Below are 16,969 nucleotides of genomic sequence, written 5' to 3'. Positions count from 1 at the left end.
CTTCAGCAGCCGCTTCCATTGTACACAACAAGGACCCACATATCAGCGCGGTAAACAGCGCCAGAAACCGGGTCACCCTGCTGTCAGATTCCCTTTAAAATATAGTACTCGTACTTGGTATCGGCGAGTACTAGAATTAAAGTATCGGTACTCGTACTCGGTCTTAAAAAAATGGTATCGGGACATCCCTACTATGGAGCTTATAGGGACTGGAAGGATTAAGATTCTTAAATAGAAGTAATTTACAAATATGTTTAACTTTCTGGCACCATTTGATAAAAAAACATGTTTTCCAGTGGAGTACCCCTTAACTATTTAGCTAAACTCCTTAAATGCTTGGTACAAGCTGCCCAAGGTAATGTATGTGCCCCTGCCAGTTGGAAGCTGCATCTGGGCAGACTTCTCTGTTGCAGCCATTAAGGCCGATAGTCCTGATAAAGCAGGACCCTCCCCCCCCCCCCCCCCCCCCCCCCGAACTAAGGGGTTGTTGTAAATTGATAACATTGAAAATGTAGTCCAGCTGTTCAGAATAAAAACTTGAAATTTATTTGTAGAGATTCGAGATATAAACAAAAGTCCAGCAGTGAAGAACAAAACATGGATAGTGAAAAAAACTTTTCTGCACACGTCAAGATTACATGTTTCTGGCTGCGTTAGATTGATGGCAGGGTTCATTGATTTATTTATTACCTGTGGTAGTAAGTATGTCATATATCTCATCGTGTGCAGAATGTAATATTTTATATGTAGGTTGCACCCAAAAAAAATTTTTTTAAAGCGCATCCAAGAAACATTAAGGGATGCCAAGAATTTGGCAGCAGTTAATGTCTCTACGGCTTCCCGACATATCCGAAATCTGCACTGCAGTAATACATTTTCCTTTTGTTTTTGTTTTTTGATCTAAGAAGGTGATACAACCAGTAAGAGGGGGGATTGGCAAAAAGCCCTTCTTGGTCAGGAATCGTATTAGATACATTGCAGCCACACGGCCTGAATGTTAGATCAGATTTAAATCTATATTATTACATGTAATTGGTATTGGAGCAATTTTCATGTCAATATAGATTTTTCTTGCGCTCTATACTTTTTCTGCTTTGTTGTATGTTGTTTTTAAGTCACTAAGGTTAGTGTATTAATAATGTCACTAAGGTTAGTGTATTAATAATGTCACTAAGATTAGTGTATTTTAAGTCACTAAGGTTAGTGTATTGAAAACCTTTATATATATATATATATATATATATATATATATATATATATATATATCAACTGGCTCCAGAAAGTTAAACAGATTTGTAAATTACTTCTATTAAATAATCTTAATCCTTTCAATAATTATCAGCTGCTGAAGTTGAGTTGTTGTCTTCTGTCTGGCAACAGTGCTCTCTGCTGACATCTCTGCTTGTCTCGGGAACTGCACAGAGTAGAAGAGGTTTGCTATGGGGATTTGCTTCTAAACTGGGCGATTCCTGAGACACGTGTCATCAGAGAGCAAAAGAACATCAGACAGAAAAGAACAACTCAACTTCAGCAGCTCATAAGTACTGAAAGGATAAAGATTTTTTAATAGAAGTAATTTACAAATCTGTTTAACTTTCTGGAGCCAGTTGAGATATATATATATATATATATATATATATATAAAAAGTTTTTTTCCTGGATAACCCCTTAAGGACGCAGGACATAAATGTACGCCCTGGTGCGGTGGTACTTAACGCACCAGGACGTACATTTACGTCCTGTACATAACCGCGGGCATCAGAGCGATGCCCGTGTCATGCACGGCTGATCCCGGCTGCTGATCGCAGCCAGGGACCCGCCGGCAATGGCCGACGCCCGCGATCTCGCGGGCGTCTGCCATTAACCCCTCAGATGCCGGGATCAATACAGATCCCAGCATCTGCGGCAGTACGTGATTTCAATGAATGATCTGATCGCCCGCAGCGCTGCTGCGGGGATCCGATCATTCAGAACGCCGCACGGAGGTCCCCTCACCTGCCTCTGTCCGGCTCCCGGCGTCTTCTGCTCTGGTCTGAGATCGAGCAGACCAGAGCAGGAGATGACCGATAATACTGATCTGTTCTATGTCCTATACATAGAACAGATCAGTATTAGCAATCATGGTATTGCTATGAATAGTCCCCTATGGGGACTATTCAAGTGTAAAAAAAAATGTTAAATTAAAAGTAAAAAAAAATGTGAAAAATCCCCTCCCCCAATAAAAAAGTTAAACGTCCGTTTTTTTTCCGATTTTACCCCCAAAAAGCGTAAAAAATAAATTTAATAGACATATTTGGTATTGCCGCGTGCGTAAATGTCCGAACTATTAAAATAAAATGTTAATGGTCCCGTACGGTGAACGGCGTGAACGTAAAAAAAAATAAAAAAAAGTCCAAAATTGCTACTTTTTTTAATACATTTTATTAAAAAAAAATTATAAAAAATGTATTAAAAGTTTTTTATATGCAAATGTGGTATCAAAAAAAGTACAGATCATGGCGCAAAAAATGAGCCCCCATACCGCTGCTTATATGGAAAAATTTAAAAGTTATAGGTCATCAAAATAAAGGGATTATAAACTTACTGTCACGATGCCGGCTGGCAGGAGGTGGATCCTCTGTGCCAGAGAGGGATTGGCGTGGACCGTGCTAGTGGACCGGTTCTAAGTCACTACTGGTTTTCACCAGAGCCCGCCGCAAAGCGGGATGGTCTTGCTGCGGCGGTAGTGACCAGGTCGTATCCACTAGCAACGGCTCAACCTCTCTGACTGCTGAAGATAGGCGCGGTACAAGGGAGTAGACAGAAGCAAGGTCGGACGTAGCAGAAGGTCGGGGCAGGCAGCAAGGATCGTAGTCAGGGGCAACGGCAGGAGGTCTGGAACACAGGCTAGGAACACACAAGGAAACGCTTTCACTGGCACAATGGCAACAAGATCCGGCGAGGGAGTGCAGGGGAAGTGAGGTATACATAGGGAGTGCACAGGTGAACACACTGATTAGAACCACTTGCGCCAATCAGCGGCGCAGTGGCCCTTTAAATCGCAGAGACCCGGCGCGCGCGCGCCCTAGGGAGCGGGGCCGCGCGCGCCGGGACAGGACCGACGGAGAGCGAGTCAGGTACGGGAGCCGGGATGCGCATCGCGAGCGGGCGCCACCCGCATCGCGAATCGCATCCCGGCTGGAGGCGGTATCGCAGCGCACCGGGTCAGTGGATCTGACCGGAGCGCTGCAGTAGCGAGAGTGTAGCGAGCGCTCCGGGGAGGAGCGGGGACCCGGAGCGCTCGGCGTAACACTTACTAATTTGGTTAAAACGTTTGTGATTTTTTTAAGCACAACAATAATATAAAAGTATGTAATAATGGGTATCATTTTAATCGTATTGACCCTCAGAATAAAGAACACACGTCATTTTTACCGTAAATTGTACGGCGTGAAAACGAAACCTTCCAAAATTAGCAAAATTGCGTTTTTCTTTTTAATTTCCCTACAAAAGTAGTGTTTTTTGGTTGCGCCATACATTTTATGATATAATGAGTTATGTCATTACAAAGGACAACTGGTCATGCAAAAAACAAGCCCTCATACTAGTCTGTGGATGAAAATATAAAAGAGTTATGATTTTTAGAAGGCAAGGAGGAAAAAACGAAAACGTCAAAATTAAATTGTCCGAGTCCTTAAGGCCAAAATGGGCTGAGTCCTTAAGGGGTTAAGCTATAGCTGAGGTAGCTGGGGTATTTAAATCCCCATTGGCCAGAAAACATGTCCGGACATTCCACACATCTGCCCGATCTGGCGGGCGCTAGGACCGCACGCAAATGTGCCGTCTCATAGACGACGATGCATTTACTTGGGGAGCCTGCAGAAAGGATAGACATTTCTATTCTTCCTGCGGATGCCGGAATCTGAATTTCCACTGCAGAAGCATCTGGCGCGGAAATTCTGCGCAGAATTCCATTGAAATCAATGCGACTTTTCTGCTGCAGAATGTCCGTGCGTAATATACCTTACCATGCCCTTTCTCTCCTGTATATAGATCATGACTATGCAGCCTGAAAAATGTAGGTCTTGCTGTGTACAGAAAAGTTTTTCCACTATCCATGTTTTGTTCTTCTCAAATCTCTACAAATTGGAAGTTTTTATTCAGAATCATTTGCCGATTCCGATGGGTGAAAGATAAGATCCACACGCAGTGCATACTAGATTCCTGTGTAAAGTAAGTAGAGATGAGCGAACTTACAGTAAATTCGATTCGTCACGAACTTCTCGGCTCGGCAGTTGATGACTTTTCCTGCATAAATGAGTTCAGCTTTCAGGTGCTCCCGTGGGCTGGAAAAGGTGGATACAGTCCTAGGAGACTCTTTCCTAGGACTGTATCCACCTTTTCCAGCCCACCGGAGCAACGGAAAGCTGAACTAATTTATGCAGGATAAGTCATCAACTGCCGAGCAGAGACGTTCGTGACAAATCGAATTTACTGTAAGTTCGCTCATCTCTAAAAGTAAGGTTTGCATAGGGCAGTGTTTTCCAACCAGGGTGCCTCCAGCTGCTGCAAAACTACAACTCCCAGCATGCCCGGACAGCCGAAGGCTGTCCGGGCATGCTGGGAGTTGTAGTTTTGCAACAGCTGGAGGCTCCCTGGTTGGGAAACACTGGCATAGGGTAACCATCTTCCAGTATTTTTGTACTGACTTCTGTTTCTGCTTACTCTTAGGGGTCCATCTGTATTATGTCGGCGGGGAGGTCTATGCGGAGTGTCTCAGTGACAGCAGTATATTTGTACAAAGCCGTAACTGTAATTATCAGCATGGCTTCCACCCGGCCACCGTCTGCAAGATTCCCAGCGGCTGCAGCTTGAAGATATTCAATAACCAGCTGTTCGCTCAGCTCCTCTCACAGTCGGTCAACCAAGGTTTTGAAGTGGTGTACGAACTTACCAAAATGTGCACTATACGGATGAGCTTTGTGAAGGTAAGTGCCAGTAGTGATCAGTCATGGCTTTGGGACTCCCCTCATAGGTGAAAGGGGTACTCCACCAGAAAACATTTTCTTTTAAATCAACTGGTGCAAGAAAGTTAAACAGATTTGTAAATAACTTTTTTTTTTTTAAATCCCAATCCTTCCAGCATTTATCAGCTGTTGTTTACTACGGAGGAAGTTCTTTTCTTTTTGAATTTCCTTTCTGTCTGACCACAGTGCTCTCTGCTGACACCTCTGTCCATTTTAGGAACTGTCCAGAGTAGGAACAATTCCCCATAGAAAACCTATCCTGCTCTGGACAGTTCCTGACATGGACAGAGGTGTCAGAAGAGAGCACTGTGGTCAGACAGAAAGGAAAGGAAATTAAAAGAGAAAAGAACTTCCTGTGGAGCATACAGCAGCTGATAAGTACTGAAAGGATTGGGATTTTTTAATAGAAGTAATTTACAAATCTGTTTAACTTTCTAGCACCAGTTGATTTAAAAGAAAATGTTTTCCAGTGGAGTACCCCTTTAATGACCGCGTGTGTGTCACCATCTCATCCCACCTTTACCCACAGAACAATTTCCAAATGCAGAAATCCCTATTTAAAGGGCTACTCCCGTGGAAAAACTTTTTTTTTTTTAAAATCAACTGATGCCAGATTTGTAAATCACTTCTATTAAAATATCTTAATCCTTCCAGTACTTTTTGGGGGCTGTATATTAAAGAGAAATCCAAAAAATAAATGCATTTCCTCTGATGTCATGACCACAGTGCTCTCTGATGACCTCTGCTGTCCATTTCATGAACTGTCCAGAGCAGGAAAAAAATCCCCATAACAAACATATGCTGCTCTGGACAGTTCCTAAAATGGACAGCAGAGGTCAGCAGAGAGCACTGTAGTCATGACATCAGAGGAAATACATTTCTTTTTTGGATTTCTCTGTAGTATACAGCCCCTAAAAAGTACTGTAAGGAATAAGATTTTTTAATAGAAGTGATTTACAAATCTGGCAATCTTTCTAGCACCAGTTGATTTAAAAAAAAAAAAGTTTTCCACGGGAGTACCCCTTTAAATGTATTACCAGTCTTTATCAAGGCCTTTAACCAGTAGTTGAGAGTAGAACAGGTGTATTAATAGGGGACTTACAATGATCTTATGCCTTTTATTTTCATACAGCTATTTTACCACTTGTGTGTATCTGACTTCATAGCTAAACAGTTTCATGTTTTCTGCCCCCTATTGGTCCTTTAATTCAGTACAGTGCATTACACCTGTAGTTTTGAAGAAGTAATGTGTCTCCTTGTGAAAGTATTAGGATATGTTCAGATGGCAGAAATTTCGCATAGACGCATGAATTCCGTGGCCGCATTAATTTGGCCGGAATTCTGAATCTTTTCAATCCTATGCAGAATTTCGGCATGAATACACAGTGCACGTAAATAAAAATGCCTGTATCCATTGCAAAACTTAATGCTTAACAAATCCGCATTTAGCATAGAAAAAAAAAACCATTCACTTCAATGGGCTTCCGCAGCCAAATTAAGCAAAAAATAACACAACTTAAATTTTTGTGGAATATTAGCTGCTGAACATTCACAGCAAAAATTCTGCTGTGTGAATGGGATTGTGGAATTACATTGAACTCAATGGGGGAGAGTTATCAAAACCTGTCCAGAGGAAAAGTTGCTGAGTTGCCCATAGCAACCAATCAGATCACTTCTTTCAGTTTTCAGAGGCCTTGTTAAAAATGAAAGAAGCGATTGGTTGCTATGGGCAACTCAGCAACTTTTCCTCTGGACGGGTTTTGATAAATCTTCCCCAAATAGGCTTGAAACACATGGGGGGGGGGAGGGGATTTATCAAAACCTGTCCAGAGGAAAAGTTGCCTAGTTGCCCAGTTGCCCAGGCAACCAATCAGATTGTTTCTTTCATTTATAACAAGGCCTCTGCAAAATGAAAGAAGCAATCTGATTGGTTGCTATGGGCAACTGGGCAACTTTTTCTTTGCACAGGTTTAATCTGATAATCTGATAAATCTCCCCCTTGGAGAATTTCCAAGTGGATTTCAATGCAGAAATCCATGCGAAAATTCTGCCGCGTGAACATAGCGTTAGGGTATGTGCAAATCTCATCTAAAACCCACACAGAATAACTAATTTTACAGCAAATCCTGTCTGCCGTTCTTCAATGGCAAGAAAAACTTCATGTCAAAAAACCTGTGGACGTGTTTGCCGATTTTCCCCATTAACATCACCGCGATGTGGCTTTCAAGCAGATTTCTACACTTTTTAAAATGGATTCCATGTCAAAATTCATGTGAAAATTTGCAGTACTTTCATTATTATAATCCTCTCATGTTTTGCGTGTCATTTATGCCCCTTGACAGCTTTAATATTTGCTTATGAGGTAAATGTGTTGTTCCCTTCTTTTAATTTTTGTTGTATTCTCGCTGCTCTGTTTGTGTTTTTACGCTTGTTTTGTTGTAAATCTTGAATAACTTTCAATAAACATAGATTTAAAAAACAAAACAAAAAAATAATCAATGTGAAAAAATCTAGTATAAACAAGCCCTTATAGCCCAGACAATGGACCCTGGAATCAGCCGTCCTTTAGAAGGAAGAAACCTGGCTCTCCGGTGCCACCTATTGGAGGTAGCTATCCTGCAGGTTAAAGGGGTATTCCAAGCCAAAACTTTTTTTTACATATCAACTGGCTCCGGAAAGTTAAACAGATTTGTAAATGACTTCTATTAAAAAATCTTAATCCTTCCAATAGTTATTAGCTTCTGAAGTTTTCTGTCTAACTGCTCAATGCATATCGTGCAGACATAGATGCAAGCCACGGGGGGCAGATGTCACGGTGGGGGAGTAGCAGACAACAGCGGGCCACGGTCCGTATCGTGCTATCAAAGCACTTCGTCAGGCCCCTTCGTGGCTTGCATCTATGTCTGCACGATATGCAATAAAGTAAGATTTTGCTACTGCCTCTCGGGTCTTGGGTGAGTTGCTCCTATTCATTTATCTTTTTATGCCATTGCCATTTGGACTATACCGCACAGTGTGAGCACCACCCGCAGCAGGCACATTACTTCCTACGCCTTTTCCACAATATACAGGAACATATACATACGTTTCCAGCTTATACTACTAGTGCCAGGCTTCTTTGCTTCTACTACATTGACTGTCCGGATATATAAAAAAAAGCTTTTGCTTGGAATACCCCCTTTAAAGGAAAACTGTCAACTTTCTTCCCCTGCACTAATTAGCGGTACTGGCTGGTAGTGCGGGGGACGCTGATCAGTTTGATCCTTTCCGTGCCCGGATCCGCCCGCCGTTCGCCCGTTATCTTCTATTATCCGTATATTCAAATGAGGTGCTAACTGGTACTCTGACGTCTGTGCTGGGTTTCAGCGCTGCCCAGCTCATCAATATTCCTCCCCTCTCTCTTCATTACAGAGTGGGGAGAAGAGGGAGAGGCGGAGGGAGGGGAATGAATATTGATGAGTTGGGTGGCGTTGAAACCCGGCACTGACGTCAGAGTACCAGTTAGCACCTCATTTGAATATACAGATAATAGAAGATATCGGGCGAACGGCACGGCGGATCCAGGCATGGTAAGGATCAAACTGATCAGCGTCCCCCGCACTACCAGTCGGTACCGCTGGTTAGTGCGGGGGGAGAAAGCTGACAGTTTTCCTTTAATGTCTAAACCAGTGGTCTCCAACTTGCTGACCTCCAGATGTTGCAAAACTACAACTCCCAGCATGCCCGGACAGCCAACGGCTGTCCGGGCATGCTGGGAGTTGTAGTTTTGCAACATCTGGAGGTCCACAGGTTGAAGACCACTGGTCTAAACCATAAAGCAGCCTTATCAGCAAATCCAGAATCTGGCGAGGGGTGCAAATCCAAGTTAAAGGGGTTTTGTAAATTACTTCTATTAAAAAATCTTAATCCTTTCAGTACTTATGAGCTTCTGAAGTTAAGGTTGTTCTTTTCTGTCTAAGTGCTCTCTGATGACACGTGTCTCGGGAAACGCCCAGTTTAAAAGCAAATCCCCATAGCAACCTTCTTCTAAACTGGGCGTTTCCCGAGACAGGTGTCATCAGAGAGCACTTAGACAGAAAAGAACAACCTTAACTTCAGAAGCTCATAAGTACTGAAAGGATTAAGATTTTTTAATAGAAGATATTTACAAATCTGGAGCCAGTTGATATATAAAAAAAAGTTTTTCCCTGGATAACCCCTTTAATATATTGGCCCAGATTTATCTAACTATGTGAGAGAAAAATTAGAGAGATTTTCCCACAGCGACCAATCACAGCTCAGCTAATGAGCTTTAGTAAAGTAAAAGCTGGGCTGTGATTGGTCGCTGTGGGAAAAGCACTCCATTTTTTTCTCTCACACAGTTTGATAAATCTGGGCCGTTATTTCTACCATACGGTGAACTCCCCCTTCACATACAACAGGTGTCTGGCAGCGTTTCCCTCCGGCGTGCACCGTAGGGAAACTGATATTAGAAATGATCCCATTAATTTGAATGGGACAGTTCACAATCATTGGGCGTCTCAATTTAGACACTGGATGGTTGGACACTCCGGACTGCACCGGACAGGGGAACACAATCAAGCTAGAAACAATGGACGCCAGATGCTACACAACTGATGACAACTGATGCTTGTTGTCATCAGTTGTGCCATCAGTTGGGTCGAGATTTAGGCTGAGTTCACCTATGCCGGATGCTGGACATTTGTGAACCCAGCCTTAGACTCTCAGCTGCCATTGCTGTCCATTAACCCCTTCTCGCTATAGGACGTATGCATACGTCCAAGCATCCGACACGTTTGCGCAATTGGACGTATGCTTACGTCCTAGCGATCTCTGCTGCAGCTGCCAGAGCCGCGATCGCGCCGGTACCAGCAGCATTAACCCCCTAGATGCCGTGATCAATCCTGATCACGGCATCTAGGGTGTTGACAGGGGGAGAAAAATAAAAAAGTTATGGAAAGTGAATGGCAGAAAAATAATTTTGCTCAGAAAAGGAAAAAGAACATAGAAAGCTATATAAAATGGGCATCGCTATAATCGTACTGACCCACAGAATAAATATTACATCACTTTTACCGCACAGTATACACCATAAAAAAATTATACAAAAAAACGCCAGAAATTTTCCAGTTTTTCACAATATTTTTAAGTTTTTCTCAAAGAATGCTGCATGTGTCTACAAAAATGCACTTATCCACTTATATAAAGTACAATATGTCACGAAAAACTATCTCCGAATCGCTTTGCACAGAAAAAGCATTCTAAAGTTATTACCATTTAAAGGGATACATGTAAAAAAAAAAAAAAAAAAAAAAAAAGAGCCTTGTCATTGAGGTAAAAAATGGGTCCATCCTTAAAGGAGTACTTCGGTGCACACTTTTTTCATGTTATCCCGTCCGGGCTGCAAAATAAAAGAAAACGCACTTTATCTTACCTGCCAACGAGCCCCCGGAGCTCTGGTACAGGTGTTCGGTTGCCGGGCTGTATTCTTCTTACTTCCGGTTAGCCCGGCACGTCACACGGAGCTTCAGCCTATCACTGGCCGCAGCGATGTCCCGCCTCGGCCAGTGATAGGCTGAAGCTCCGTGTGACGTGCCGGGCTAACCGGAAGTAAGAAGAATACAGCCCGGGGACCGAACACCTGTACCGGAGCTCCGGGGGCTCGTTGGCAGGTAAGATAAAGTGCGTTTTCTTTTATTTTGCAGCCCGGACGGGATAACATGAAAAAAGTGTGCACCGGAGTACTCCTTTAATGGGTTAAAGTGTCAGTCCGATAATGCTCCGGCGGCAGGATATCTGTTTCAATTTCCTGGCAACTTCATAGCACAAGACTTCATCGGATCAGGATACAGATTTACCGGAAGTCCCATGCAAGTCTATGGTACTTCAGGAAAATCCTTATTCTGATTGCAGTAGTCTTCAACAAGTCTTTTTGAAAAAGCCATTTTTGAAAAGGCCTCTGAAAAATGAAAGAAGTGATCTGTTTGGTTGCTATGGGCAACTTAGTAACTTTTTCTCGGGACAGGTTTTGTTAAAGCTCCTCGATTGTCTCTATGGATGTCATATATTTTATGGACTAACTTCCGCTTCTTGCTTCTTAGGGTTGGGGAGCAGAATATCACCGCCAAGACGTCACAAGCACTCCATGCTGGATTGAGATCCATCTTCACGGCCCCTTGCAATGGCTGGACAAGGTTCTGACTCAGATGGGCTCCCCCCATAATCCCATCTCTTCTGTATCATAATACAAGTATCTGAGTGCTATTGCAGGCAGTGGCTTAAAGAATATCTTTCTTTTTTTAAGAATTATTTGTAATGTACATACTTATATTTCAGTCTATGTACTGTGGCTTTTTCTGTGGAACATAAAGAAAACAAGCGCTGATGTATGTTGTATGATTTGATATAGTCTACCGACATGTTTCTGTTAAAAAAGCACTTCACCGGTATCTCACTTTATTTCTACGTTGTCTCTTATAGAAACTATTCAGACTTGATGCACTTAAACACGGTACACCATTCAATGATTTTATGAATTTTATTTCTTATTTTTTTATATAAATATGTTATTTGTTGATGACGTCACTCAGATTTGGTTTAAGAATTATTAATTTTATATTTGCGTCTTGTGAATTAGGAGATTAAAACAAATATTTTAGCAAATTTGCATTTCTTGTAGCAATATATATATATATATATATATATGTATATATGTATATATATATATATATATATATATATATATATATACACACAACACGGGCCTTTCAAGATGTTTTACACCTTTAGGTGATTTTGTTTCTCTCTGGTTTGCATTACTTTTGCCATGTATATATATATATATATATATATATATATATATATATATATCGGACGGCAAAAGCACTTTAGTATAAAGAAATCGTACTTTGGTGGCAATCCAGAAAAAAAAAACAGTCTGTTATAAAAGGTTAATTGTACAAATTAATGAAAACAAATTAAAAGGTGAAAAACCTCTTTAAAGGTGGGAATTACTATGAAAAGAACTGAATGATCATTTTCTGTTAAATTTAGATAAGGCCAGATTCATAAAGATGTCTTTTTTTTTTATTTTTTTTTTTTTTTTTTTTTTACAACAACAAATCCCCCTCTCTAGAGCTGTGCCCAGATAATTATTAAGACATTGAGCTGTGCCCAGATAATTATTAAGACATTGAGCTGTGCCCAGATAATTTATAACTTGTAGTGTAGAGAAAAGGAACTTTCCACAGCGCTGGTCCTTTCATATAAAACAGGAACTAAGATATTGAATCTTATTCTTGAAGATAGATTTATTAGCATAAAACAACGCGTTTCCAGTCCGTAACCGACTCTTCGTCAGGCAAGTGCAATGCACTTGCCTGACGAAGAGTCCGTTACGGACTGGAAACGTGTTGTTTTGTACTAATTAATGTGGAAAGTTCCTTTTCTCAACACTCCAAGTTTTGTTTACGGGGATAGCAAAGCTTCTACCGCTTGAACTGCAGCAGCAGGTCCCACTGTGATACTGAAGGCCTTCTAAGGTGTTGTGCTCTGAGCTCAACCCAACTCGGTAAGTGCAATTCTATGCACTTATGCTTTAATGTTCATGAACGTATTACACTAGGGGGCACTTATTTCCATTTTTTGTTTCCTTTTATGCAGTTAATTGATAACACATATAGCTGTTCCCAGATCCTTTATAAGACATAGAGCCTTGTCTAAATAATTATAATGACATAGAGCTGTGCCTTAAGACATAAAGCTGTGCATAGGTAATTATTAAGACATAGAGCTGTTCCTTCAGACATAGATAGAGCTGTGTCCAGATAATTATTAAGATAAAGAGCTGTGCCCAGATAATTAGCAAGACAAAGTGTTTCTGTCATTTAGAAACACTTTTAAAAAATGTTGGTTGGTCTAGGTCTCAGTCCTGAGACCCCTACCAGTCTCTAGATATAGCTTTGTGATATCCACAGCAGTGCTCTTTACTGCCTGGCTTGGCTGTCACTCTGACTCCCAAGACTATAATAGAGCCCATTTTCTGCATTAAATCTGAACAAGCACCAATTCGTGGAGTAAAGAGCGCCAACAGTAATATCTAGAGAACAGTGGGGGTCTGAGTGATCAAAACATTTGACATGTCTCCATAACATATCAAAAGTTTTTTCTAAATGTCAGTAACGCTTTTAAGGGGTATTCCGGGGAAAAACATCTTATCCCCTATCCAAAGGATAGGGGATAAGATGTCTGATCGCGGGGGTCCCACTGGTGGGACCCCCCGCGATCTCCCTGTAGCACCTCCATTCTATGTGGGGCTGCGTCTTCAGTTTAGGTAACCTCCGGGTTTCCGGGACTGGGGACGTGATGTCACCCCCTCCCATAGACATAAATGGAGGGGACTTGGCGTGACGGAGGTTTCAGAAACTGGAGACGCAGCCTCACATAGAATGGGGGATGTTTTTGCCCAGAATACCCCTTTAAGTTGTCCATACACATTCAATTAAAGTTCGTTCGTTTAGAGCGTTGGGTGCAGCGCCGGAGGATCTTGATATCACGGCTGCGCCCGCTCGTGACGTCACCTCCACGCCCCCTCAATGCAAGTCTATGGGACCATAGACTTGCATTGAGGGGGCATGGCCATGACCTCAAGAGTGGGGCATGACAATGACGTCACGAGCCTCCGCCCCACATCGCCAGTCATCCGGCACGGAGCGAAGTTTTCTCCGTGTGCCGGATGTCTGGGGTGCCGCAGCTGAGATGGATAGGGGATAAGAGGGGCGGAGTACCCCTTTAAAATTTAGCAGGCCCTTTTTCCCGACATTATCTGTAGGGGAATTGGCTGGTCCTTCCAAAACCTTTGAGTTTAAGCAACTTTTCTCTGTGTATGGGGCAAATCTTTATATGAGGAGGATTCCAACCACATGGTAATGGCCACATTGCAGCTGAATCACCTGAAGAGCCTCAGCAGCCCCAGCACAGGTTACCGCCTCCATTGTCTCTGGCTACACCCTCTGCCGGCATTTAGGAGGTTTGGTATCATAGTATATGTACATCTAGCCTTACATCTAGTGAACTCTAATCATTCTTTTCTTGTCTGCTACAAGTAGTAAATGTGAATAGCGCCAAGATAGCCTTAGAAAAATGAGAAATTTGTGTTTTTATTGGCTCCCTCTGATTTGTTTTGTTAAACAGCCCAACAGCTGGAGAGTAACCAATAAAATGAACTGTTTAATCCAGGGCTGGTGAGTACGACTGCAATGGCAGCACCAGACTGTGTCCTAAATTTCGTTGCATGCAGTACCATTCCCATTACAGTCCAGGGTGTATTAGTGAAACCGAAATTTCCAATGTGAATCAAGAGTTATTACTACAATGAATGTGTCACAAAAACTTAATAAAATCATTGAAATTTGTATTATTTGTAGTATCATAGTGTTCTGGTGATCATAGAACAGATGAATTTTTCCTAATAAAACAACTCTTGAATAGTCAGATAGACAATGGTGACAATCAGATGTTGGGACACCAGTGAGTCAGCAAGTCCTTCTCTGATCGCTGGTGTCAAACAGGAAGACAGAAGATCAGGGGACCGTAAGGAGCTGAACAGGAGCTGTGGGGGACCAGGCGTAGTTAAGTATAGTTTTATTTTCCGTTGCTTCTATGAATTTACATTTACACTGCGGACATTACGCCGGCTAAATTTTCAATGGGATTCTGCTGCTCTTCACACATTCCAAAATTGTGGCAGTGAGATTCCACCAGCAGAATAGATGTTCGTCCAAAGAATGAACATTTTAATTTTTTTAGGCAGATTTCTGCCAGACCGCATTGCCGTCTATGAGACCCCACACGCCCACACAGTCCTAGTGCAGAATATTTCAGCGGCACTTGCTGCAAGCGGACATTCAGCCAACGGAATTCTGCTGGCTGAATGTCCACAGTGTGAACAAGCCCTTACTGACTACTGAATGTTTTTTGTACATTATTTTGGGGGCAGCTATCTTGCCTAACAGCAGTAAGTGATATGCTTTACAACAAGCTCCATGGTCATAAGCAACAAAAGTCTGGAGCTGTCCCATTGACATGAATGGGAGAGGTTTCTGGGTATGCTCTGTGACCTGTACAGAGGTCATTCCAAAGGGAGGGGGAGTGCTGATCTCTGTAATTCTCTGGAAAGTGATCTGTACAAAACAGGATGTTTCTAGAAACACTAGTTTCTAGTGGTGGGTGCCCATGACCTTGTCACTGCCAGTTGTCCTTTATTGGTGGACTCTTGCAAGGTATTAAAAGGAGAAGTCTCATGTAGGACAGTTTATCCCCTGTGAGGAGACCCGGGGCCTTATACAGGAGCTAGTGGGGGGTCCCCGAAGTCATACCCTCCCGTGATTAGAAACTTGTCCCCTATCCTTTGCATAAGTGATAAATTGTCCTATATGAGGCTTTAATCAATGCATGTCAGGAAAGACCCCACATGACCTTCAACTTTGGAGATGCTCAGCTGTCTGGCTTAGATGAGATGACCTAGCCATCTAAAGGCTATCCAGGATTAGAAAAACATAACTTTCTTCCACAAACAGTGCCACACCTGTCCTCTGGTTATGTACAGTATAACAACTGTGTATGAAAGAAAGCAACAAGATTTTTTTCTAATCCAGGATACGCCATTTAACCCTTGTCAAAGTCACATGAGTGGCTCTCCAAACTTTCAGCAATAGTTGCAATCCTTAAATTTTAGACATGACTACCTGGTATTCACATAGATGCTCTAAGTTGTAATACTGAAAGTACAGAGCTGTGTCTGGTAACCAACAAAGGGGATGCAAGGCTTACTAGTGCATCCTTATTCCTTAATCATCTAGCTGATGGGGGGGGGGGGGGGGGGGGGGGGCAGCAACTACTTATATAATGTTATTAGCCATAGTGCACAGCTCTTCCATATCAGCTTCACACTCTCCCTTGTAGCTCCCGACCCTTCTCCCACCTTTCTACTCAAGGCGAGACCATTGATGTGAAGAGGGGAACTCTTATTACTGCTCAATAGATTTTAAAGGGGTTGTGCGCTGCCTTTCGGAGCTCCGCTCGCAGCGTCCGGAAGTTCATTACTCCTAACGCTGTGTGCGGGCTTCCGTGTTCGCGGCCGCCCCCGCATGACGTCATGCCCGCCCCCTCAACCAAAGTCTATGGGAAGGGGGCGCGACCGCTGTATTGGAACTAAACCAAAAAAGAGGGAGGAAAAAAAGCAAATTAGACATAATGTCACACCAAACTCCAAAAACGGGCTGGGCAAAATTATTGGCACCCTTTCAATATTGTGGAAAAATAAGATTGTTTCAAGCATGTGATGCTCCTTTAACCCCTTCAGGACGGAGCCCATTTTGGCCTTAAGGACCGGAGCGTTTTTTGCACATCTGACCACTGTCACTTTAAACATTAATAACTCTGGAATGCTTTTAGTTATCATTCTGATTCCGAGATTGTTTTTTCGTGACATATTCTACTTTAACATAGTGGTAAATTTTTGTCGATACTTGCATCATTTCTTGGTGAAAAATCCGTAAATTTGATGAAAAATTTGAAAATTTTGCATTTTTCTAACTTTGAAGCTCTCTGCTTGTAAGGAAAATGGATATTACGAATACATTTTTTTTTGGTTCACATATACAATATGTCTACTTTATGTCTGCATCATAAAAGTGACGAGTTTTTACTTTTGGAAGACACCAGAGGTCTTCAACGGTCAGCAGCAATTTTCCGATTTTTCACAAAATTTTCAAACTCAGTATTTTTCAGGGACCAGTTCAGGTTTGAAGTGGATTTGAAGGGTCTTCATATTAGAAATACCCCATAAATGACGCCATTATAAAAACTACACCCCCAAAAGTATTCAAAATGACATTCAGTCAGCGTTTTAACCCTTTAGGTGTTTCACAGGAATAGAAGCAAAGTGAAGGAGAAAATTCACA

At 42.2% G+C, this 16,969-nt stretch overlaps 1 protein-coding gene across 3 annotated transcripts in view; it reads left to right on the top strand.

Moving 5' to 3' along the window:
- The window catches only part of SMAD9 (SMAD family member 9), a 66,581-nt gene extending 54,895 nt beyond the window's left edge, over window positions 1–11,686 (top strand). For all 3 annotated transcript variants that reach the window (XM_056561937.1, XM_056561939.1, XM_056561938.1), the window contains exons 6-7: window positions 4,711–4,967; window positions 11,108–11,686. In XM_056561937.1, the coding sequence (XP_056417912.1) occupies window positions 4,711–4,967; window positions 11,108–11,251 (401 nt within the window). In that variant the 3' untranslated portion in view covers window positions 11,252–11,686. The remainder of the gene's footprint in view (window positions 1–4,710; window positions 4,968–11,107) is intronic.
- Window positions 11,687–16,969: the final 5,283 nt, after the last annotated feature.

The sequence above is a fragment of the Hyla sarda genome, chromosome 2 (assembly GCF_029499605.1).
Source record: "Hyla sarda isolate aHylSar1 chromosome 2, aHylSar1.hap1, whole genome shotgun sequence".
Classification (NCBI taxonomy): domain Eukaryota; kingdom Metazoa; phylum Chordata; class Amphibia; order Anura; family Hylidae; genus Hyla; species Hyla sarda.
This window is presented reverse-complemented; position numbering and strand designations above follow the sequence as displayed.